Source organism: Parasteatoda tepidariorum, chromosome 9 (genome assembly GCF_043381705.1).
Source record: "Parasteatoda tepidariorum isolate YZ-2023 chromosome 9, CAS_Ptep_4.0, whole genome shotgun sequence".
Taxonomy (NCBI): Eukaryota; Metazoa; Arthropoda; class Arachnida; order Araneae; family Theridiidae; genus Parasteatoda; species Parasteatoda tepidariorum.
Window position 1 is genome coordinate 25,306,211 of NC_092212.1, and position 24,183 is coordinate 25,330,393.

Here is a 24,183-nt window from a genome sequence, read left to right on the forward strand (position 1 = left end):
CTTATATTAGTTATGATATAATATTGTTTATGATTGAAAAAATATTATTCATATTTGTAATTCATTTCATTTCATATTAGTAATTAAGTATTTATTATTCGTTATGTCAGAAAAGCTAAATGATTAAAGTGAACGTGGTAGCTGGCACGGACTACTTCATCAAGTTAGTATTCCTAAAAATATCTAACATGCTTTTGGTGCTTTTAAAATGCAATTATTATGCTTATCGTGCTTTTAAAGTTGTTTATATATATTTATCAAAAATTTAATGTTAATGTAATGAACTGCTGGAAACGTGTTGTGCTTAATCTAATAGCGTAAAGTCACGAAAAAGAATAACAAATAAAAAAGAAAGAAATATGGAATTATTTCAGCTCTATTTATTGTGAAGGTACGTGTCGTTTAGTTTTATGCATAACTTAAGTGTTATTTAGTACTGATTTATTTGTTCTTTACCTTTTTTCACCCCTTACGAAGAACGTGAATTCAGTTAGTATTTAAATATAGGAAACAGACATTTAATAGAAAAGTATTATTTTAATGCATAAATATACTTATAGCAGTTAATTTGAAAATAAAATTATCTTGAAATTTAAAACATTATTTAATAAGTAGTTCTAATTAGTAAAATAACAATAAATTTACTTTTTACCATCTTTCATTGCGTTTGAAAAAGCTACGAAAATAAAAAGGTTAAAACTCAATTATATCTTCAAACGAAAACTAAATAAAAAGAAAAATAATGCTCCCAAAAATAAAACGTAGGCAAGAAAAATTACCCACGTCAGAGTATTGCCACACACTTTTTATAAAAAACAAATTTAAAAGGTGATATAATCAAAACAGATAACATCAAAGGCAACATGGCTAATAGAAAGGGGAGAATTATGCGATGGCTTGATATCGATATTTCATCATTTTTCCCTGCTCGCATTACATTTTCTCCAAGAGATGAAAGATGCTCTCTCAGACATAGTATATCTCAAATTGGATTAAACAGACTGCTAAAATTCGTTAAAGGGTAAGACATTAAAAGGGAAAAACTTGTTTAATGTCAGGTCTTCTTTTCAAATACATCTAATATTAAAAAAAATATTTTTTTGTTCTTTTCTCAAAACAAATTTTATTAAAAAGTTGACGGAGGAGATTTATGATTGCGAAATGAAATTCATTTGTTTTAATATATTCATTTTCTAAAACAAAAATTTTTTAAAATTTGAAACGAAGATGATTAATGAAAAATATATGCATCGTCATATATACAAGAAAAATATATTTCGTTCGCTTTCGACGCTGGGGATTTTGCTTTTTGATTGTTTCACTCAAATACCGTAAAAATTCATTTTGTTTCTTGAATATTTTGAGCTAGATGTAAGGTTATATTATGTAACAATTTTCTTGCAAAACATTAATTCCATTTTAATCATTTGATTCACCTATTGGTTTGATAAAGTTACCAATAACTGACCAGATTCTAAATATTTAGACTTAATATTTTTAAAAAATTATTGCACACATTATTATAAGCGAACTTAAAGTTTTGAGTTCGAAAAGTTTGGCGTACGACTCTTCTGTTACGCGACGAATATCTAATCTAACGTTCTTTCACAAATGATTTCCTTTAAGTTCTTTTTGTGCTTTCAGCACCAATGGTTGATAAACATTGTTTTTGAGATAACCACGTAAAAAGTATCACAATGTTTATAAGAAACAACACATCAAGTTCAGTCTGGTGGGCTTGATGGCCAACTTATGAAGTGTAAATCACTTGGTAATTTGATTAATAGGAGAATTAACATAAATTTAATACAATGTTTATGATTACAAAATTTATTTTTGTAATGTGATGAATAAAAATAGTTTTCTCCGCTAGTTGAGCGTTTAACTACCATTGTTTTTAGGCGCATGTGAAAATTATAGGTATAGGAAAATTTTACATGACATTAAACTATTGGAACAGTTTGAAAGATGATGCTTGGAGCTTTTAGAAATGGCGCCAATTTTACATTTGCAAAATACGGATAGACCAAAATGAGGAGAATATTAATATTTTTTTTTTAGCTTTTATACCAGGAATTATGAAGTCATTCATAATTTCTGGTATAAAAGCTAAATTTCCCGAATTGCAATACTTAAAGAAGAATGTTTTTAGAATTATAGTGGTATTTAAAAGTAAAAAAGCTTTTAACTTTCTGCCCTCATTTTGATCGATGCAAATCTTGCATGGATAAAATGGATACCATGTTTAAAAGCTTCAAGCATGATCTTTCAAATTGTGCCAACAGTTTTGCCATCTAAAATATTCCAAAACATTTGCTGCTAAAAGGAAGATTGTTTACATAAAAATAGTATAAAAAATATTCATATTATTTTATCCTCGACCTGTAGATATCACTGAGGAACATATTTTCTTGTTGTTGAACAACGGATCTTAGATATTTTTACATCGCTGATTTCAATTCCCTGGAGTGACTACTAAGTGTCACCACTTCCCTATCACGTAAGAAGTGGTAGAAATAATGCAATAATACATTTCAGTTTATGAGGTGATACGTTAAGGTCATATGTTTTTTCTCTTAAGTTTTAAAAGTAACAGACACGTGTAAATGTATGTCAATAAACTTATACGTTCTTTATAAACTTGTATATTCACACAAAAAAGAAACTAAACTAAAAAGTATCATTTTGAAAAAAATCTGTAGCTCATCCAAGCAAAACTAATTTCCGATTTGAAATGTCTACACCAGAATTATATAAGATCAAGTACTTATATAAATGCACCAAAAAAAATATTCCCAAGTATATTAACCCTTCACTATGAACTTTTTTAAAGAGAATATGGACCAAATTTTTTGTTGCATTTATACAAGTACTTAATCTTACCTAATTCGGTTGCGGGGATTTCTAATATTTGAATAGTTTTGTTTGAAAAGCTACAGATTTTCTTGATGCTGTATTTTTAGTTTAATTCATTTTTTGTCTGTATATACAAGTGTATAAGAGAACGTATACGTTTATATTCATATATATATATACATTTGTAAGCTCCTTTGAAAATAACACTTAATGCAAAAAACATATCTGACCTCGCATCATAACCTGAATGTGTTAGTGCCTTCGTTGTACCAATTCCCAAATAACATAGAATTGAAGGTACTTATTATTAATATGAGTGAGTTTTAAATAATCCTAGAGATGAAATCGAATCAAGTTGTAGCTTTGCAGACATGCAAAGAGCAGCAGTGCAGTGTTTTCATATTTGTGAATCGTAAATTAACAAAAGACCAAAGAAGGGTAAGAAATTTAACCTATTCAGTGTAACGAATAAACTTTAACCTATCACATAGTTTAGTGCAAAAGCATCACAACCGAACGTTTCTCCGCTCGTAAACCCGACTTGAAAGCATTACGAAAGCAATGAGGCCGGGATAGCTTGGTCGGTAGGGCGCTGGGCCCATGTCCGAAAGTTCGTGGGTTGGAACCCGCCGGAAAAAAAACTCCTTGTGTAGTAAATGGTGACTGATGCACGTTAAATCTGTCGAGCCGCAAGTTCTCTATGTTTCCATAACAAATCAAAATCTCTGGGGGTACTGGATTGGAGATTGATCGCTCTCTGATTCAGGTCAAAAATTACGATTTGCTGAAGAATGAATGGATGTATGAATGGGTCCTCCCTATAAACGGGTGTGACGTGTGTGTGGCTGAAGACAAGGTATTGTTTCTTATAAACTATTTTATGCTGAGTAAAACTACACCAATATCGAGAGTCGATTCGTGTAAATACAAGAAAGCGTAGGGCCGGGATAGCCTGGTCGGTAGGGCGTTGGGCCCATGTCCGAGAGTTCGTGGGTTTGAGCCCTGGCGGCCGAAGACTCCCCGTGTAGTAAAGTGACTGATGCACGTTAAATCTGTCGAGTCGAGAAAGACCTCCATGTTCCTAAAGCAAATCAATACCTCTGGGGATGCTGGATTGGAGATCGATTGTTCTCTGATTCAGGTCAAAATTACAATCTGTGGATGAATGAATGGATGTATGAATGGGTCCGCCCTATAAACGGGTGTGACGAAAGTCGAATTCTTGGCCATATAAGGCGCCACTGGAAAACAAGAACAATCGCACCTGCCTAAACAGGCATAAGTCAACCACCACAACAAGAAAGGGTAAAATATTTTTAAAAAATGTTTCTTTGTCAAGAATTTACTTTTTCCTTTTTTTTCCAGCTTGTTGTGACCAGAGATGGGGTTGTGGGCTTCGTAGGAGAGCACTCTGCCTCAGAAGGTATCACCATTGTTCGTTTCATAGAAGGCTTTCTCGATATCTTGTAAGTTTCATTTGTAATATGCTATTTGAATTGTAAACTCATTTGTGCAGGCGCGTCAGAAGGATTTCTTGATGTCTTATAAGTTTCATTTGTATTACAACTCAAAAATTGTTAACTCATTTTTGTTGAACTACCCTGTTCAAAGGTACCTTCTTCTTCAAAGTGTTATTTTTTCAAAAGTCGTAATTTCATGCTATTAAAGAACTTGGTAGGAAATATCAGAAATACCTTGATTCAACAGTATAAGAGATGCTCCTTTTTTCTGGAAAGTTTATATAAAGTGGTAAAATATCTACTTGCTAACCTTAGGTTAATTTTTGCCAACACGTTCAAAGGCTTACCACTAGATCAACATCATCATCATAGTTGGGCAGACAGCCCAATGTAAGCCAATGCCTTCCTCTGAAGATTTCGCCATAACGACTTCCAATTTATCTTTGATCTCCAGTTCTTTTCGCTAAATTAATGGTACATTTTCCTTTTATTTATTCAGCATCAATGTTCTGATTTGGAGTGAAAAAAATTACAAAAATTAAAAGTCTGAAAACTTGACTATTTTCTTCAGGTGTTCTATTTAAATTGGAAAAGCAAGATATAAAGTTTTAAAAGTATAGACTCAAAATGTGAACTAAGAAAAATAATATTTTTTTCTTTATAAGGTCATCACTTGAAAGTCAAACAAATGGTTCTCAGCAACCTTCTTCAACACAATCTTCGTTTCGACTACCCACACCTCTAAATTGGGAAATCGATGATGAGGTCTCCCTCTGTATACAGGAAGCGAGTAAAAAAGTCAACAAGTGAGTAGGTCTTTTTTTAAATTTTTTTAATTCTAACTTATTCTTATTTTATTATTATTATGAATTTTAACTTTTTTTCTTTTCTTAAAATCGTTCTTTTAAAGGATGTTAGACATGAAAGGACTAACATGTTGAAAATTGTCAGATTTTCAATAGAAATGCTAGTATAGAACAATAAAGAGTGATTGTTTTTAAATGTAATTCTTTTATTTTTGATTAAATTAAATTGCAGGAAGCGAGTAAAAAAGTAAACAAGTGAGTAGGTTACGTTTTATTTTTTTTAATTCTAACTTATTCTTATTTTACTTTTATTATGAATTTTAAATTTTTTTTCTTTTCTTAAAAAAATCGTTCTTTTAAAGGATGTTAGACACAAAAGGACTAACATATTGAAAGCTGTCAGATTTTCAATAGAAATGCTAGTATAGAACAATAAAGAGTGACTGTTTTTAAATTTAATTATTTTATTTTAAATTAAATTAAACTTTGATACTTTTCAGGTTATGCAGTGATGTTGATCTATTTTGTCTTCGATTTTCTAAGTACGGAAGGGAATTCATCAAATCTCACAAGATCAGTCCTGATGCTTTCATTCAAATAGCTCTTCAGCTTACGTTCTATAAGTAAGTTTACTTATTTAATAGGTGAGCCGTTCGAAGCGAAGGATCTTATACCTGTAACTAACATCATTAACACGTTGAATGCCATGGGGGTTAACGGTGACCGGCACTGAGTTTGTTTGTAGCGCCACGGGGGTCACCGGTGGCCGGCGAACCAAAATTATTAGAAACACATAATTCGAGTAAATTTTTAATTTTTTTAATATTATTATCGTTACTAAAAGGGTTTAAAGAAATGAATGCAATATAGAACAAACAAAAATAGTTTTATTTATATACACAGAGATGCCAACTTGCTCCGTGGCAGCGAATAAATATTTTCAAGTTTTCAAGTAGTTTTTGAATGGAATAAAGTTAATCCTTTCCGTGCCAAGAACGCGTAAATGTAACATTCTCTAGTAATATGAATAGTGCATTTATGAAGAAGGTGGTAGGATATCCGACTTAAATAAAACTGTAAAGATTTTAAAGTGGACAGTAACAAAATATTAATTTTCCTAAACCCATTTATACTGAACCTAGTTAGATGCAATAGCCTAATTATGTGGTTTTTGTTAAATCAGTTCTTGCAAAGATTATTGATGATAATTTATGAACAAATAAAGAGGAACAGTACGACAATTAATAAAAATAGTCTTACCCCTATGAGGATTTAAAACTCTTAAATCCTTCAGTCTAAATATTTGCCACATTTCACTTGCATATAAAAACAAAATATTATAAAAATTATTCATTTTATTTGATTCAATGTATGCGGTCTAGTGTTCAATTTAAAAAACACAAGAAATTATTTTCCTAATTGAAAATACCAAATAATGCATATATTTTGGTAATAACATAAATTTTTTAAATTAAATAATTGAAAGTACAATGCATTTTTTTGAAGACAGCACCAATTATTATTTTGATTGCAAGTAACACAATACATATATTTTAGAACAATTACTCGAAGAAATATTTTCCTAAGTGGCAGTGCTATAATATAGTTTGGAAGCAACTAGAGAAATTATTTTTTCTAATTGCAAGTAGCACAAAGATTTTAGAAACAATACCCGAAATGACTTTTTTGTAATTACAAATACAACAATTTATACATTTTGGAAACAACATAAGAAATTATTTTCCTAGTTGCGAGGACCCTAATTTCTGTGTCATTTGTTTTCTGTGTTACAAGTACCACAATCCATATATTTTGAAAACAACACCTGAAATTATTTTCCTAACTGTAAATACCACAATGCATAGATTTTGGAAACAACACCAGAAATTGCAAGTACCACAATGCATGCATATTAGAAACAACACCAGAAATTGCTTTCCCAATTGCAAGTATCACAATACATGTAGGTTGAAGACAATAACAGGAATTAATTTTCCAATTGCTCAAATAAAACGAAGCATAATTTTTTTAGAAAAGCACCAGATATTATTTTCCTAATTTCAAGTACCACATTGCATGCATTTTGGAAACAACACAAAGAATTATTTTCCTAATTGCAAGTGTCATAATGTGTATGATTTTAAAACATATATTTTGGAAACAACACCGGATATTATTTTTCTAATTTCAAGTACCACATTGCATATATTTTGGAAACAACACAAAGAATTATTTTCCTAATTGCAAGTGTCACAATGTGTATGTTTTTAAAACAGCACCAGATAATATTTTCCTAATTTCAAATACCATATCGCATATATTTTGGAAACAACACAAAGAATTATTTTTTAATTGCAAGTGTCACAATGTGTATGTTTTTAAAACAGCACCAGAAATTATTTTCCTAATTTCAAGTACCACTATGTATGTACCTTGAGGAAAAAAAGCAGAAATTATTTTCCTAATTGCACAAGTATAAAACAATGCATATTTTTTTGAAACGACACCAGAATATTTCCCTACCTCCCCCATCCTATTCAAGTGGTTTCTGGTGTACCACAAAACTGCGAAGAATTCCCCTTCCTCATATTTCTCCCCTTCATTTACAAAATTAGCACTGATTTTGTGCCCCCATCTTTGCGTAGGGTGAACACAGAGATATTCCAGACGCCTTGCTTACGTCAGTTTTATTCCCTCAATTATTTCCCTTAATGAGAGACCTGGATTACGCATTTCCGTATGGGGGGTTGGAATCTGGTGCAAGCAACACGTGTTTCCATATTAATAAATAATCTCCGTGAAATCTCGTTTCCGTAGTTTCTCTTTGGCTGCTTCCTGTGTTTGCGTGCTATGGGGAAGGGTGACAAGAGAAACTAGTTTTTGTCGCCAATTTGTAAAAGTGGTTTTCTGTAAAATGTTCAGTGGCTGAGGCTGCTGGCGTAGAACCAAGGAAAGTGGTGGTAGAAGTTGGTTGAGATTTATGAGAACAATTTTCGAGATATTGAAATGTGACACCATTTTTCTTTCGCTTTTGTTCTATTTAAATATCATGATTGCCCTTTATACCAGTAGAATTTTTGTCAGCAATAAAGAAGGAATAATTAATGAAATTCATTCTACAAAATTAGGAATTGATACCGTTAAAAGTAAGAAGCTGAAAGTAAAATTAGTTCGTGCTTTTTCTTTTAAATAACACAGTGTTTATTTGATCTAATAAATTGAGAAAATAAAAATGATTAACATGGAAAAATTATTCTTCTAAGAGGGACTTAGAAACTAATAATAACATAACTTCAATTTCAATCGGAACATGCATTGCTTAAGGGATTGAACAACAAAGATAAAATAATTATTAATAAATTAAAAAATATTCTAAGCAGTTGTAATATCCTACTTATGTAATACCTAGCATTATTGTAATACCCTAGTAGATTATAATACCCCAAAAAATAAGAAATTTATAGTAAAGAAAATAAGTTTCAATCAGATTGAATCTAATGATAAAATAAAAAAGATATTAATTGATTAAAACATCTAATGACGTGCGTGGTTTGTATGATCTGAAAAAAGTTTGAAACAAATACCGAAGTTACGATCGAGTTGCTATTCACTTATTTCCTTGTGATTGGCTGTTACTCTTTTCATTCCTGCAAACTAATTGATCAATTTCTTTAAAAATGTTTGTATCAGAAGAGAGGAAACATACATATTAATATTCTATACAAGTTTCGAAACAATATAATTATAAAAGACCTCAAATATTATAAGATTAATGTTAACTTTGCTTTACAAATATTTAAGAGAAAATCCCTCTTAATCTTAAAAAAATTAAAATAAATATCTTTACGGTAAAAATATTCAATTACCATTAATAATTCAATCTTATAATTGAGAGAAAGGGAGGCATAAAATAAGATAAACATCGTCCTCTAAATATCTAGGAAACTTGTAGCAAAATTTCTAAAAGAACATTCGAAAACTCACCTCTTTTTGTTCGAGAATCCTTGCGAAGGATCTCTGTACTAAGAATGGTAATTTGGAAAGATTAAGTATTTATTCCAATATACATTCGTTTATATTTATGTTTTCCAATATTCGTATAAAAATATTACTACCACTTTTTTCAGTTTCTTCAGGGCGCTGGTAAACTTAGCATAAAAAATCTCACGAACTTTTGGGAAACCCTGTAAAACAGCTTTTCTGCGTTAGTATAGTTAAAGAGGAAAAGCAACCACTTCTTAGGAAATAGCTGAAAAAGGGAAAACTGTTTGCGAGTTTTGTTTCTAGTATTCCTTAACATTAGCTTTACGGACGTTTCTTATATACGCTAAGAACACGCTTATATATTGCACCACTTTATATTTGCAAAATTTACTTAGTAGTTATTTACTATTTTTTTTTTTAAAGTTATTTTGGCGTGTCCAGAGCAGTTGGCATCTCTGCACTTAGAAAGCAATATAATTATTTACTATAAGAAAAAAATCAAAATATGAGATATATATTTTCTCACCATCAAGCCTGCTACATCTTTCATGATGCCTTTCATTATTTTATCGCATTTCAGGTTCTTTTCCGAACCACCAATACAACTTTCCTATGTATGTCCCTTTGGGATATTTCATGATGAATAGGATAAGGGCCATTTAGGCATCAGATGCCCAGTTCTAAAACAACGAACGAACGAGATATATATTTATGAAATATTTTATTTTTCAATACTCGAACTAAGCAACTGAAACTTTCAAAATCTGACATCAATTGACATTCTGCGTTTGTTCTTTTTATTATTGCTTGTTTCATTTGAGATAACGGATCGAAGTATTGTCGGCACATTCCTATCTATTATTGATGTGATGTTTGCATGTTTAGTCAAAATTTTGCCTAAATTACGATCGCGTCAAATTGACACATATCCGTAGAGATAGGTATACCGCAAAGAGAATTTCAATATTTCAACGCTTTTGAAGAAAATAGACTTTAATATATATTTACCTCGATCAATGGATAAAAGTCATTAAAAGAGATTAAGTAAAAATGCAAACGGATTTTGTAATTTTCTTTATAAAATTCGAAATGGTCCAAAATGACGCGTCCCGTAAACCTAGTGTTAAGAAGTATGCTGACTCAAAACTCAATTTCATAACTTCTTAAAACAATTGTAATTTTTTAATTCTGAACATATATTTACTGTTATCACATGGAAATTTGTCTTACTTCACTTTTTACATTGCTGCAAAGTTTTGCATATGAGAAAGATCAGAGAAGGTATACATACTATTTATATAGACATTATTATTATAGACATGGTATAACATACTATTTTTATCAAATTTTTTTTTTTTTTTTTGAAATCACATTTAAATTTTTATTTTTTTTGAAAATTTATTTTTGCGTGATCTGCATTGTTTTGGTTAAGACAGGTGTGGCCCGCTTGGTTTTGTTCTGATAATAATTACAATTTAAAATCGTAATTTCATTTTCACTCTTCCTTATTTCTTTTATTTTGTCAAAAAAGTTATATAACTTTGATCAATTTACTGATAAAAGCGAACCCATAATTGGAAAGACACTGCTCATTCGCGTTTAATCCAAATAAAAACCGCTCTCAAATTACAAAAATTTTCAATGTGCAGAACTGTTACTCTTTCGTCAAAATATTTTATTTGGTGGTACAATTTTAATCATTAAATTCTCAGAATTTCGTTTCATTTTAAAAATGCTTTGAGAGACTCTGCATGGAATGTACAATGAAATGACATTTTCATTTTCATTTTATGCTGTAGTTGGTAAATTCAGTTTCATCTAAACTTAATAAATTTAACATTCAACATTAGAACATAAGTTTTTTCCACTGGAAAATATTTTCTCAGGAAACGGAGCAAGTTGGCAATTCCACATGTGACTCGCGAACCATTTATTTCCGACCACTAGATTAAACCCATTAAAAATACTTTCCCAGCAACTTTTTGGATAAAATAAAGACTTGTAATGTGGTTATTTTTGTTTTGAATATTAACTTGATAACACAAGACATTCGAGTTCATTATAATATATCAATAATTAAAACATCTGTGAGATGATCACAAATTATGCAACTGTAGTACTTTAAAACTGAAGTGTTAATTAATGGTAAAAAATTAAATTCGTATAATCTACTTTTTTCATCATGGTAATTTATAAATTCCAACAAAATGTTGAATTTTCTCAAAATTAATCTGGAATAGATTACTTATATACTTATTATACTTATAGATTATGTAAATACTTATATAACAAACAATACGTTACAATTATTAAAATAAAACGAATTACATGAACAGGTAGAGGTATTTTGATAATATAGTATAGAAGTAATTTAAATAGTTTTATCAAGAACCAGTTAAAAGCAGGATATTTTTTTGTTACAGAAACAAAAGGAGAAAAAAAAATCAAAAGCAATTTGCAAAATGCCTTTTCATTTCATGCTCCATAATCAAACTCATTTTTTTCGTAAGAAAAGCATTTTATTTTGCATATTTTATAAATGTTCTTGCTCCTGTAGTTCTGCCGTTAACAAAACTTATCTAAAAAATAAAAAAATAAAAACTAGTTTTGCTATCTAAAAGGAGAAAAAGAAAAGAAAAAAAACTGTTTTACTCTTGTTCGATGATTTAAGAGCGTTTGGTAGTAAATTAAATAACATACTTGTATTTTTTTATTCTACCTCGCCTTATTTATTCTGCTTTTCGTTCAGAGAGATTTCCTAAGTTGTAAGCTTCTGCTGAATCTCAAAATTATCGATTTTGTACTGTTCTCTAAATCTTCAAAATGAAAGAAAACGATTTAAAAATGCTGTGCTGCCATCTATCAGATATAAGCGAAAGCTGAAGTCGTAAAGTTGGGGTGACTGCTCCCCAAGGAAACAACGTTTTTGCATCGTCTCTGAATGTTTCAGGAGTCCATCTCTAGAGTGTTGTATACTTTTTATGATTTTAAAACTCAAAGTAGTTTCATTGGTAAAACGAGAAATCCATTGTAAAGCTTTTTCAACAGGAACTTCGTAAACTTATTACAAACTCACTCTCTCTTTCTAAGAAAATCAAACTTTATTATTAAAATATCTACATTAATATATAATACATTTGTTATTTTTTTAAAAAAAAGACATCTTTTGTAAAAGCTAGATTAAACAAGATTAATATATAATACAGAGCTTCCTACCTTCTACCTTTTCACGAAAATTTCCTCTTTATGTTTCAGTGTATGTTTCTTAGTTTTGTAAGTTTGATTTGAAATAATTTTATAATGTAATAATAGATATTTATTGGTGACAATTTTAAAATGATGGAAAAATTAGAACAAATATGAAATCTTTAGTTTTTAATTGTCTAACACTCTAAGAAATATTTTGAAAAAAATCTAGAAGTTGGCAGCGTTCCATAATATTATACACGGTTATCTTTAACAGTTTTGAGGGGGAAAAATTAGAACTTCCCTTTATTTTAAAACTATCTCAGTTTGCTCATTACCACTAAAGAAATATTTCGAAAAGGTACTTAATTATATCAAGGTATGACTATCTCGCATTTATACATGTGTTTATTTTATTAAAATGTAGCTGTGGTAAAAATCATTTTAAATTAAATTAATCTATCCAAGAATTAGCCCTTTGGGGACGGGTGATTCATAAAAGCATTCGTATGAAATCAGAATCAGGATGTAAATAAATAATGAACGGTAACTTAAATGTAGTCACTGCTAATTTGACAGACTTACTTTGCTTTTACTTCAATTATTGTTAGTTTAATCATATATATAATCAAAGTTAATTAAAAGTATAACTAAATAAAAGTATTGGTGAATTAAAGTAATGGTGAATTAAATAAATCAAACAATTATAACCCCGCCCACAAATAAACTGCTAAAGAATTACTTTGATTACCAGTTTTATCTTTTTACCCTGGTTGATACGGTTTTAAGCTGGCACGTATTTGTGACAGTTGGGGCGAAAGGGTTAAAAAGAATTGGATCCATTTAGCCACCATAGTGAACGAAAAAAAATTTATATATTTTGTATAAAACAGAAATTCTGGTAAACAGAGATGCCAACGGAAAGCGGATAAATGTTTCCGAGTGGTTGTCTTTTAATTACTGATTCTTATTGGTTCAGTAAATTCGATTAATAGAGTTCTTACTCACTACTACTTAAAAAATTCAAAGACTTATATGAACAGACACTTCTGTGTCGAGCCTTTTAAAAAGTAGACAACATTAACCGGAAATATGCAAATTTTGGTTTGTATTTCTGCCATTTTCTAAAATATTTTGTCGAATCCAGAGCAGTTGGCATCTTTGGGCATATCGGGAACTCCCAAGTCAAACAGTCTCGGCCAACCACCAACACTCTGTAGTGTGCAATTAACGAGTTCGAATCCAGCCATAATTCTGAGCGCTGGATCTTCGTAATGTCTTTCTCTTATTTGTACTATCTGTTCTTCAACTTAAAAAAGATCTTAGAGTTATTCTTTGCAACGAACACACAAACCTGAATATAATAGACCAAGAAATTAACGAAAAGTCCCTAATCCATTTGATCTTGTGTTATCGCGTAATAAACAATCTACATTTTGTGTTCTTCAATGTTTAATTTATCCTCCAATTTTCTGAAACTCATTTATATTCCAATACAATAACCATTAATCTCAAGTATCCACGCTTCACAATAAATGGAAGTTATTATGAAAGTCGATGCTTTTACTGGAGTAAAAATTTTTTTCTTTCAATTTTTATAGGGTCCACCGAAAACTTGTTTCTACTTACGAAAGTGCATCACTCCGAAGGTTTAGAGATGGACGAGTAGATTCTATTAGATCAGTAACAGCCGAAGCTCTGGAGTGGGTCAAAGTCATGTGTGATGCTCCACAAGTAACGGCACGTATACTTGTTACATTTTCTATAACTTAAAAATATATATTCTCCAGTTACATTAATTTTAATAACTTAAAATTATGTATCCGTCCTGTTATATTATTTTTTAAGAACTTAAAAATATATATCTGTCCTGATATATTATTTTTCTTAATAATTTAAAATATATCTGTCCAGCCTGTTGTATTATTTTCAAAGAACTTAAAAATATTTTTGTTATATTATTTTAAAATATATGTCCGTCCTGTTGTATTATTTTTTAATAACTTAAAAATTTATATCCGCCCAGTTGTATTATTTTTTAATAACTTAAAAATATATATCTGTTCTGTTACTTTTTTTTAATATCTTAAAAAAATGTATCTGCCCCATTATATTTTTTAATAACTTAAAAATGTCCTGTTATATTTTCCTCCGTGTTATATGCGTCCTGTTATATTATTTTTTAATAACGTAATAATTGATGTTAAGCTTTCATTTTAAAATTTTTTTTAAATTATTCTTATTAAAGTTTCATTTTAATTTGTTTAGTAAATTATTCTTATTAGTTATATATTCATGTTAGTTATATATTCATATTATATATTCTTATTATATATGGATTTTATAAATATGGATTTAGATTTTATTTTTAAATTGATTTTCTTCCTATAATATATACCATGAAGTTATTTCCAAGAGTCAAATTCTTAATGCTTCATTTTATTTTTAGGATGAAGTTAAAGTAGAGCTGTTTAAAGCCTGTATAAAAAAACAAGTCGAAATAATGTCCTATGTAAGTATTATGCTTAATGAAATCTTATTTCATTACATTAGGAAACTTTCATTTTTTGCATGACATTGTTCTACGAAGTTGTAACATTCGTTGAGAAACAGCGAGATAAATTCAGAGAAAAAAAAGTTTCTTAAAAATCTCCTGCGAAATGAGGTTCTTTGAGAAGAAAAAAAAAATAATGGTTTTGTTCAACAATAAATTTGTAAAGTTTTAAGTTGCAGCTTTGGCTCAGGTTTTTGGCCTTCATTACCACTTTAAATATTATGAGGAGGTACAGCTTTTGCATCTCAGGTCTGTATTTGTTGAATTTACTTCAATCTTGATTAAAGTGACTGAACCTAAAGATAGGAGTAGCTGCAGGTTTTTCAACCTATTAGATGCAAAAACTGTCATGTTCATTTTTTTTCCAAGTTTAAAACTGCTAACACGTGTCATTATTTTTTTAATTGTGATGAAACAAAAACATTCGTATCCAGCAAAATATATAAATCCCTTACTTGACGAACTACGCTTTGCATATAAATTAAATGGAAATTTTATTCCAATATCAACTAATTTGATTAAATAATATAAAAACCACTTAATTTCAGAAAAAAATTATTTGTATATTATTAATATATTTTAGTTAATAGGAATGTTCAATTTTTCCAATTGTAAGTGCTAAAAATAAAACATTTGAGTTTCAAGTCTTTAACATTTTGAAAAATAGACTTGTACCAAAAGTGGAATATTGGCATAATATATACGGTCAGTTATGCAAGAAATTATATTTCGACCTAAAATCAGGCATTTTCAATATTTTTACTTCCTACTCCTTTTCTCATAAAAGTAGTTTTTAATTATACAATGAACAGTGGTGCACTTGTGCACCACTGTTCATTGTGTGTCAAAAAAAAGGAATTTATTTATTTTCCTTTTTTTTTTTTNTTTTTTTCTTTTTTTTTTTTGGTATTTTCTGAAGTTAACTGATGGTCGCACAAATCATAGGTGAGAAAACAGCTACCCCATAGAGACATAAAAATGTATGAATTTGGTTGGAAATATACTTCTTACGGCTTTATAAAGCGTTAAACGCAGTTCTACAATCAGTAATTTTTGTTTCTCTTCCCCCAGAGCAGTCTCTGAATTGACTACCTGCTTTTTTTGCACCAAGCTCTTTGAACGTTCGTATAATTGCAACAAAAAATGTATTTCACAATTATATTGTGGGAACGTGTGATTTCTGTTATTTTTTTAATGAAACTTATGAATGAAATAAATGTTTACTTGCAGACAGTGAATGGAGAAGGACCAGATAACCATTTGTTAGCCCTCAGAGAATTAGCAAAATCAAAAGATTATCCTGACATTCCCCTCTTTCAAGACAAATCTTATTGGGAGTATTTAAATTTCAGATTAAGCACGAGTCAGGTAAATTAATCTATATTGTATTTTTTTCCCTACTTATATCCATCCGAATTTTATTACTTGAACAGCTTAAGTAGATGAACCAGGTAAGTGACATTTTTAGAATGACTATATTCTGGGAACGAAGAAAAAAGTGGCTATTTAATGATAGACTACACTGTTAAAATTTTCATTCTAAAATTATGGTAAAATAACTTGCAGCTGTCTGTCCATCCGATTAACCGTAAAGTTTACGGTAAAGAATATTTTTTTCCTTTATGGTTTTGAAACCATTTACAAAAAGTATGGTTATAAAACTATGAATACAAAACTATACGGTTTTTTAACCATTTGTCTGCTTGAAAATGTCACTTACTTGCTTCCTCCACTAAACTCTTCAATTCTAAGAATGCCTGTCCAATTCCGCTTCTGTTTTTCATATTGTTACACAAGTTTAATTTACGCACAAGTTTCTTGGATACTTTTAGAATGGATATTTTATGGATTAGATTAAACATTTCAAAATCAAAAAGTTTAGTTTTCTGGAATGTTTTTTTTAAAATTGAAGAAAAAAATCAATTATGATACTAAATTAATGCGAATGATATTGTGATTTGCAACAAAACAAATTGGAAACAAACGTACTTTGAATTTACGCATACTTCTTCAATTCAGCAAAATTCTTTTTCGATGGATTTGAATTATCGACCCTCAAATTATGGGGGGGGGGGGTTAATTGCAATCTGGAAAATAAATACCCAAAATGGTTTAGCTTTGTATGAAGTTTGTTTCTCTAACTTTTAAGATAAAGATTTATATTTAAAACAACAGATTTAAAAAAAACATATTCATTAAAAGTTCAACTCTTTAAAAAATAAATAATTAAATACAATAAGTAGCTATTTTTCGTATTATTCGCTTCAAAAATAATGCAATTCATGGCCAACACGTGACAACCAAGTTTTATTACTTTCAATTCTTTCCGATGGCATTTATTATGTAATTTTTATTTTATTTATTTCAATATCAATTGATTTTGCATAGTTAAGTTCTAAAGAAATAATTTTGAAAAATGCAATTTAAAAAAATAAAATAAATACGAGGTTATACGCATAACTTTCAAAATATCGATTCGTTGTTATCCATGTTGATCAATATTTGTGCTTATACAAAATGTCAAATATAAATGCTTATTGAAAAACATGGAATAAACTCCTAGTGAAGCTCATTTTTTTTAACAGGGCTGTACGCCAGGAAACATCATTGCTTTTATCTTTTAAATAAATGAAATAATAAATCTTTTAATAATTAGAGAGAAAATGTATGTGCCGCTAAAACTGCAGCAATGTGTAATAGTTCTCCGCTGTAGCCAGAAATGACAACTGCTCCGGACACGCCAAAATAATTAAAAAAAAGGTAAATAACTACAAAGTAAATTTTGCAAATATTTGACTATTTTTGTTTGCTTTTTAAAAGGTATAGCATGACATAAGTACTATGAAGTGGTGGATTATATAATCCTACGAATTATTTAGAAATAGTGGTTGATAAAAATCTACTAAATTGAATTTATTAAACCAAGAATAACAATTGATAAACTACCACCTTAAAATATGTATTTGCTGTCCAAGTTGGCATCTCTGTGTAGCTTGTAGAAAGAAGACGATCGCAAAACAAAATTCACTTTAATGCACAACCAATATTTCTTTTTTAATTACAATTCGTCTTATATTATTTAGGTTTATTAAAACACGTTAAAAACACTGTAGCTTGTAGAAAGAAGACGATTACAGATTTAAAATAAGTGAGGCAAAAGTATCTAAATTTTGTAAAAAAAAATCTCAAGCAAACAAACAAATATATAATTGTCCCATAGTGTTATCATAGCTTTACAACATAGTATCTGTATTAATTTAGTAAAAATTGTGGTATTTCTTTTAGATATCAGTCAGTTCCGATAAATACAATATACTTGTTGGGTATGGCCCCGTTGTTCCAGATGGTTACGGCTGCTGCTACCTTCCATTTTCGAATCGCATTGACTTTTGTATTTCCTCCTTCTTCAGTTCAAAAGAAACCAGTTCGGACTTTTTTGCCCACAGTTTGGAAGGAAGTCTTCTACACATGGAGGAATTGTGTCTCAAGATTGCACAAATGGAGCAACAATCGCACAACTGAAAATCTGCATTAGTTCTGATAAATAGTTCTAATACGAGTTAAAATATGCAAATATGTATTGTCAGTTACATTTTTATAGTTATTAGGCTGTTTATTAGTTCAGTGTTTGGTAGAAAAAGTCAATTATTTAAGTTTTTAATTCTTAGTCAGGATTCACACTTAGGGAAGAAGCGGTAAGCGAGACGATAACGGAAGGTGGTCTCGATTATAAAGGCGTGCGCATTGATGATGTGCGCATGCTAATGCAAACGTATAGGAATCCGCCTTCTATATTCTTCTCGCTTCCTTCTAGCTCCGTGAGTGTGCAATTTAATACTTTTTACTGACTACACGCTAATAACATTTCTGTAAAAACTCATCTCTATACTCATATTAATAAGTCCAATGACTAGAAAATACACATATATTAAAAAAAATCAATCAAAATGTTTTTTTTTACTTAATTTCCTTTTTTTTTTTTAAACGTTTAAGCAAGTATTTTGACTAGCCCATTTTCGCAGCTTGCATTTAAGAAGCCTTGTAAGAGGTTTTGGTTCTTTGATACTCTTAGTGAAAAAAAAATCGAGATTTAAAAGAAAATAAATGAATAATTGTGAAGTGAACATGCAATTTAGTTGAGTATGAATTGATATTTTGAAATTGATAAATTATTGGAATGTCTAATAATAAAATACTATTAATAATTTTACGCAATAACAAAAATACAAAAATTATGGATATCTTATTTAATTTTAAGTTTTCCATAGTTAATATTAAAAATTAGAGAAATAGTATATGTAAACTAATTATTAAATTAACGGAATAAAAACAATGCAAAAATTATGACTATTTTATTTGTTATTTTCAACTACTTCATAATTAGTGTAAAAACTTGAGGAAATATTATATGCAGTTTATGCCCAAATCGTTATAAAAATAGCAACTTAAGTTTGCTGAGAATTACAAATTTTCAAACTAAATAAAATAACATATATTTTGAAATTTTAAGTTTTTTTTAAATCAAAATTCATTGTAGTTGTACACCACTTTCTTTTTAAGTTACCTATTGACATGTGTTTCATTTTGCTGCTTAAATAACTAAGAATTTAATTGTGCAACTTCATTCGTTAATGAAATGAGATATTTAAAACAAAATTTTATTTATAAACTTGGATAAATTAATTATTCCGCATTTATCAATGTTTTACTGAACACTGAACTAATATTTTATCAAAAGCCCAAATCTATTAAATGAATCATCTTCTAATATACAATCATTAATTGCAAAACTTCATAAAATGATGTGCAGAAATTATTCAGAACTTCACCCATCAATCCTGTTAGTTTTTGCAGTGCGATGTATTTTTTTAAAAAAAGCAAAGCTTTTAGTACGAAAATATTTGTATATTTTCCAAGTTTATTATAAAATTCTGAATTAAAGTAAAACCTTCCTCCTAGAAACCACGGAATCAATTTAAAAACAACTTTTTGTTTATGTTTTATTCATTTCTCAACACAGTGTGAAAATTTTTTAATGCGAAAATTAAGAAATCTTGACTTTTGAAATTGAAATTCAAGAAATTTGTCGGTGTAAAATTGAATTTAAAAGTAAATAATAAATTATCAGAAATCTAAAATGAAAAATTCTTAAAAATGTGCACCTTAATTAAAAAAAATTATTTGTAAAAAAAATAATTATAACTACCTCCAATTTACTAAATGTCGCCAAGTATTGATAGCTTTCAAAACGAGGATAGTTTTTAAGAGCAAATTATCACATAACAAATTATCAATAAATCGATTTACTTTCGATTTACGCCAAGTATTGTAAGCTCTCAATTTAAATTCAATTCAAATTATTATAATTTGCATATATTATAATTTATACTGTTGAATTCAAATGGCTATAATTTACACTAACAAATTTTTACATTAAAAATTCAAAAATGTGTCCACTAATGAAAATTTACTAATAACACTAACGAAAACTTACTAATCCATGAATGAATGTTTACTAATTACACTAATTCACACATTAAAAATGAAAATTCACTAATGCACTATTTTATTATCTTAATGTAAAAAGAAAGATATGTTTATAAATTTTAATATAAAAATTCAACATGGTTGATGAGTGATGGGTTTAATTTCTGCAAAGTTGTACTGAGTCTCAATTTTAAATATTTATATAAAGGACATGTTTATGTCAAGAAAAACGTAACATATATTATAATGTGATTTCAAAAATGAACTATATAATATAATGTAATAAATAGAAATTATATTTATTATATGTTAACATTGAAATGTGTTTTATAACAAAGTTGAAGGATAATTTAATTATTTATAAATCATAAGGATGTTGATTGATGACTGTTTTATTATTGATAAATTTTAAACATATAAGTAACATTTCTGCTAAATAAAATGAGCTAAACAGTCTCGTTGATCTTTCACGATTGTAAGTTAGTACATGCATTTAGTGCATGTACTAGTAACTATAATTAGGTGCTCTAAACCTTAATCATAGTAATGAATGTTAAGTGTGGTTAAATTAATGCACCAAACACTTGATTTTATAATTGTAAAGTAACGTATATATAATTAGTTACTTGCATCGCAAACTGTTACATTTTTTATTTAATTATTGTTAGTTTAAGTATATGTTATATATTTATTGTTTACAGACAAAATAATTTGAATTGGTGCTATTTAAAATATGTTTTATAAATAATGCAATAGTTACAAAATATTTAAAAAAAATCATGTTTTGTAAATACTGCATTGAATTCAATTTTAAAAAAGACAAGCAAATAATCTTGTTATGCTTGTTTATGTCAGTCATTATACTGAATGTTATAAAATGAAATTATTTAATTGAATCTTTACTTTGTTTCAAATTTATCCATTAATCCCCAGTTTTCATTTTTAAAGATGTTTCTAAGAGTTATGTTTTTTATAAACTATTAAGAATTATTTCAAGTTCCATAAGCCCAAGAGCGCATGAAACCAGGCTCGAATTTGTTTATTTTTTGTTATTCGTTTTTGCTTGGTTTAAAGTATTTGCGATTAGTTTCTTTTTTTAATGCATTAATATAGTAAGAAAAATTTTACTTTAATAATTTTTTAGAGGTCTGACACACCAACCAGCTTTTATAAAATTACCTTGGTTTCAGAGAATATCTTTCCTAATGGTAGCAGAGATAATGCATTAATATTATAATAGATCAGAATTAAAATAATTTTCTTCACTACTATACATAAATGACTTAAGCAGATATAAAAAGAGTTAGATAGTAATTATCGATCTCCACAGGCCACATGGCGACTAAATATAACAACAAAATTGTATGCCGGTCGCCACTCGATCTCCACATTTTTTCATCAAAAATGCATCCTATGGGCATTTTATTATTTATTTTCTTAATAAATATCGAATTATTATGAATATTTTATAATATTCTAAAAATTGTTTTATTTAAAGTTTACCATATTTTGAGAAATGCTTAAAAAAACTTGCATTATTCAATTTATTTAATCACTTAAAACTTTTAATTTTTAAAAAGGAGGCCACATGCTTTGAAAAGTGGTTTTTGCTAAAAATACTGTCATTAAGTTGTTACTAAAAGTGGCCACTGTCAGTTGCAAGATTACCTAATTTCAGATATAATATATTCTAATTTCTCGCCTAATATCAGATAGGCACGTAGTCATGCTCTTCAATTCAGATAAGAGCTTTATAAAAATTCCTTTTGTTTTAAATATATATGTTTTAATTCTCTACCACTGGGAAAAATGTTTCGCTCGAACCTCCATTGTTGGAGGAAATGATATCGTTTATAAATTATTGGACTTTAACAACTTTTTAAATAAAGTAAATATTGTTTAGACAAGATGTATTAGTAATTTTTCTGTTAATTATAATGCAATTGTGCAAACTGAGATATTTTAAAAAATTGAGATATGGAAACTAAAAGGTTGAAGTAAAAAAAAATATGGTTGTTAGGAGGAGATTTTTAAAATATTTAAAGTTGAAAAATGTTATTTATTGGAAATTTATATTCAGTTATTCTTGTTACAGTTTTATAACTATTTGTAATGAATAATTTTGAAAGTTTAAAAGAGAAACAAAGATATATAGGATGAAACCAAAAAAATATTTTAAAAAATAATGTTCACAGAAATTTAAATTAAATATTTTTAATTTAAAGTGTTCCTAAAATTGAAGCAAATAAATGAGAATTACAATAAAGCTGTTTGTAAAAGCTGAAGTAATAAAAAAAATTGAAGAAATTTGATTTTAACTAATCAAATTTTGTCTCTAATAATAATTTCTCGAAAAATGGTCTTTTTTTCTTTCTTTTTTTTTTTTTTTTAAATAATTTTGTAAAATTGTTTTGCTTCAGATTATTTCATCTAAAAACTTGAAAAAAATTTGAAATTGGCATTTCTGTTAAAATTTATTTAGTTTTGACAATTTAAAATCTCTGATGAAACAAATTTTGGCACCATAGACTAAATTTGCTTTTGAAAAGCTACATTGCGTTAAATAACAATAGCAATTTCAGAGTTTGTTTAAATAAAATTTCTTCCTGTTTTTCTTCTTTAAATAAATACGTATTGATGAGGAATATCAATTTTATCAACTATACATATCAATAAAATATGTGCCGTGAATATGATCTTAAAATAAGACTTTGTCTTATTTTCTACTGCATGCATATCATTTACAATTTTGAGCTTTCAGAACTAGTTCTACCATTGCTGGCTGAACTAGTGCTCTATATTCTTAAGAATATTCTTATAGTTTGTTTTATTATTTTGATTAAATGCTTAAATGTAGTTAACGTTTAGGGGCTAATTTTTTGAGAGAATGAATGTTTAAAAGTGTATTAAATATATACATGTAAAAATACAAATATATATATATATATATATATATAATTAAANACTATATATATATATATAGGACCACATTGTGAAATGGAAATCTCAAATATACAAATATACATAAAAATATCGTATAACACTCAACTTTTAGCGTTATAAGAAATTTCTTGTAAATTTCTTGTTTGTAAATTTTGTTTATTTTTATTAATTTATTTAATATTATGTTTTTTTAATTGATATGCCTTATCATAAGCTATCATACATTTCAAAATTAACGCTATGATAAGTTTATAAATAAATGATAAGCATTTCTTGATAAACTTTAATTACGTTTCAAACAACAAACATAATTTGTAAGTATATGTACAAATATTATATTAACTGTAATATAAATTACACTATAATTTTTTAATTATTCCATTTTGTTTTAGCAATACTTAAATGTAAATTTTATTAAGATCTATTTATTAATTAAAAAAACAAATTAGTGTATAAATATGAATGAAACTGTTACATATCACGTGATTTCCAATTTTGTCCAATTCTGACCAATGTAACATTTATAAAAATAATATAGGTGCTTCAATGATTTTAAGCGTATAATACAATTCAGAGCTTTGGATAACGCTTTAACATATCAGGCATTTGCCAATACAAGATCTGTCCCAGCCACCTTATTAATTTATAATGTAATACATATCACATTTCAGACAATATATCTTTATCTCTTATCACATTTATAGCATGAGTGTGTTTAATAGATTGAATCGAAAAGATTCGCAATATCTTGAATCTCTTAGAGGTAACTGCGGAAAATTTGTACTAATTGATATCTAATTGATAGAATTCTAAATTGATGTTTTCTGCTTCCTCAACTGAGCAAAATAAGTGAAAATTTAACTAAAACTATTTGATACTTAAAAATAATATATTTTGCTGATCGGCT

At 28.2% G+C, this 24,183-nt stretch overlaps 1 protein-coding gene across 4 annotated transcripts in view; it reads left to right on the plus strand.

Annotated features, from left to right (window-relative positions):
- The window catches only part of LOC107445027 (Vesicular acetylcholine transporter), a 299,143-nt gene extending 279,166 nt beyond the window's left edge, over positions 1–19,977 (plus strand). For all 4 annotated transcript variants that reach the window (XM_071184877.1, XM_071184880.1, XM_071184878.1 and 1 more), the window contains 7 exons: positions 4,222–4,322; positions 4,982–5,122; positions 5,623–5,745; positions 13,894–14,032; positions 14,742–14,804; positions 16,077–16,214; positions 18,132–19,977. In XM_071184877.1, the coding sequence (XP_071040978.1) occupies positions 4,222–4,322; positions 4,982–5,122; positions 5,623–5,745; positions 13,894–14,032; positions 14,742–14,804; positions 16,077–16,214; positions 18,132–18,368 (942 nt within the window). In that variant the 3' untranslated portion in view covers positions 18,369–19,977. The remainder of the gene's footprint in view (positions 1–4,221; positions 4,323–4,981; positions 5,123–5,622; positions 5,746–13,893; positions 14,033–14,741; positions 14,805–16,076; positions 16,215–18,131) is intronic.
- The last annotated feature ends 4,206 nt before the right edge of the window (positions 19,978–24,183 follow it).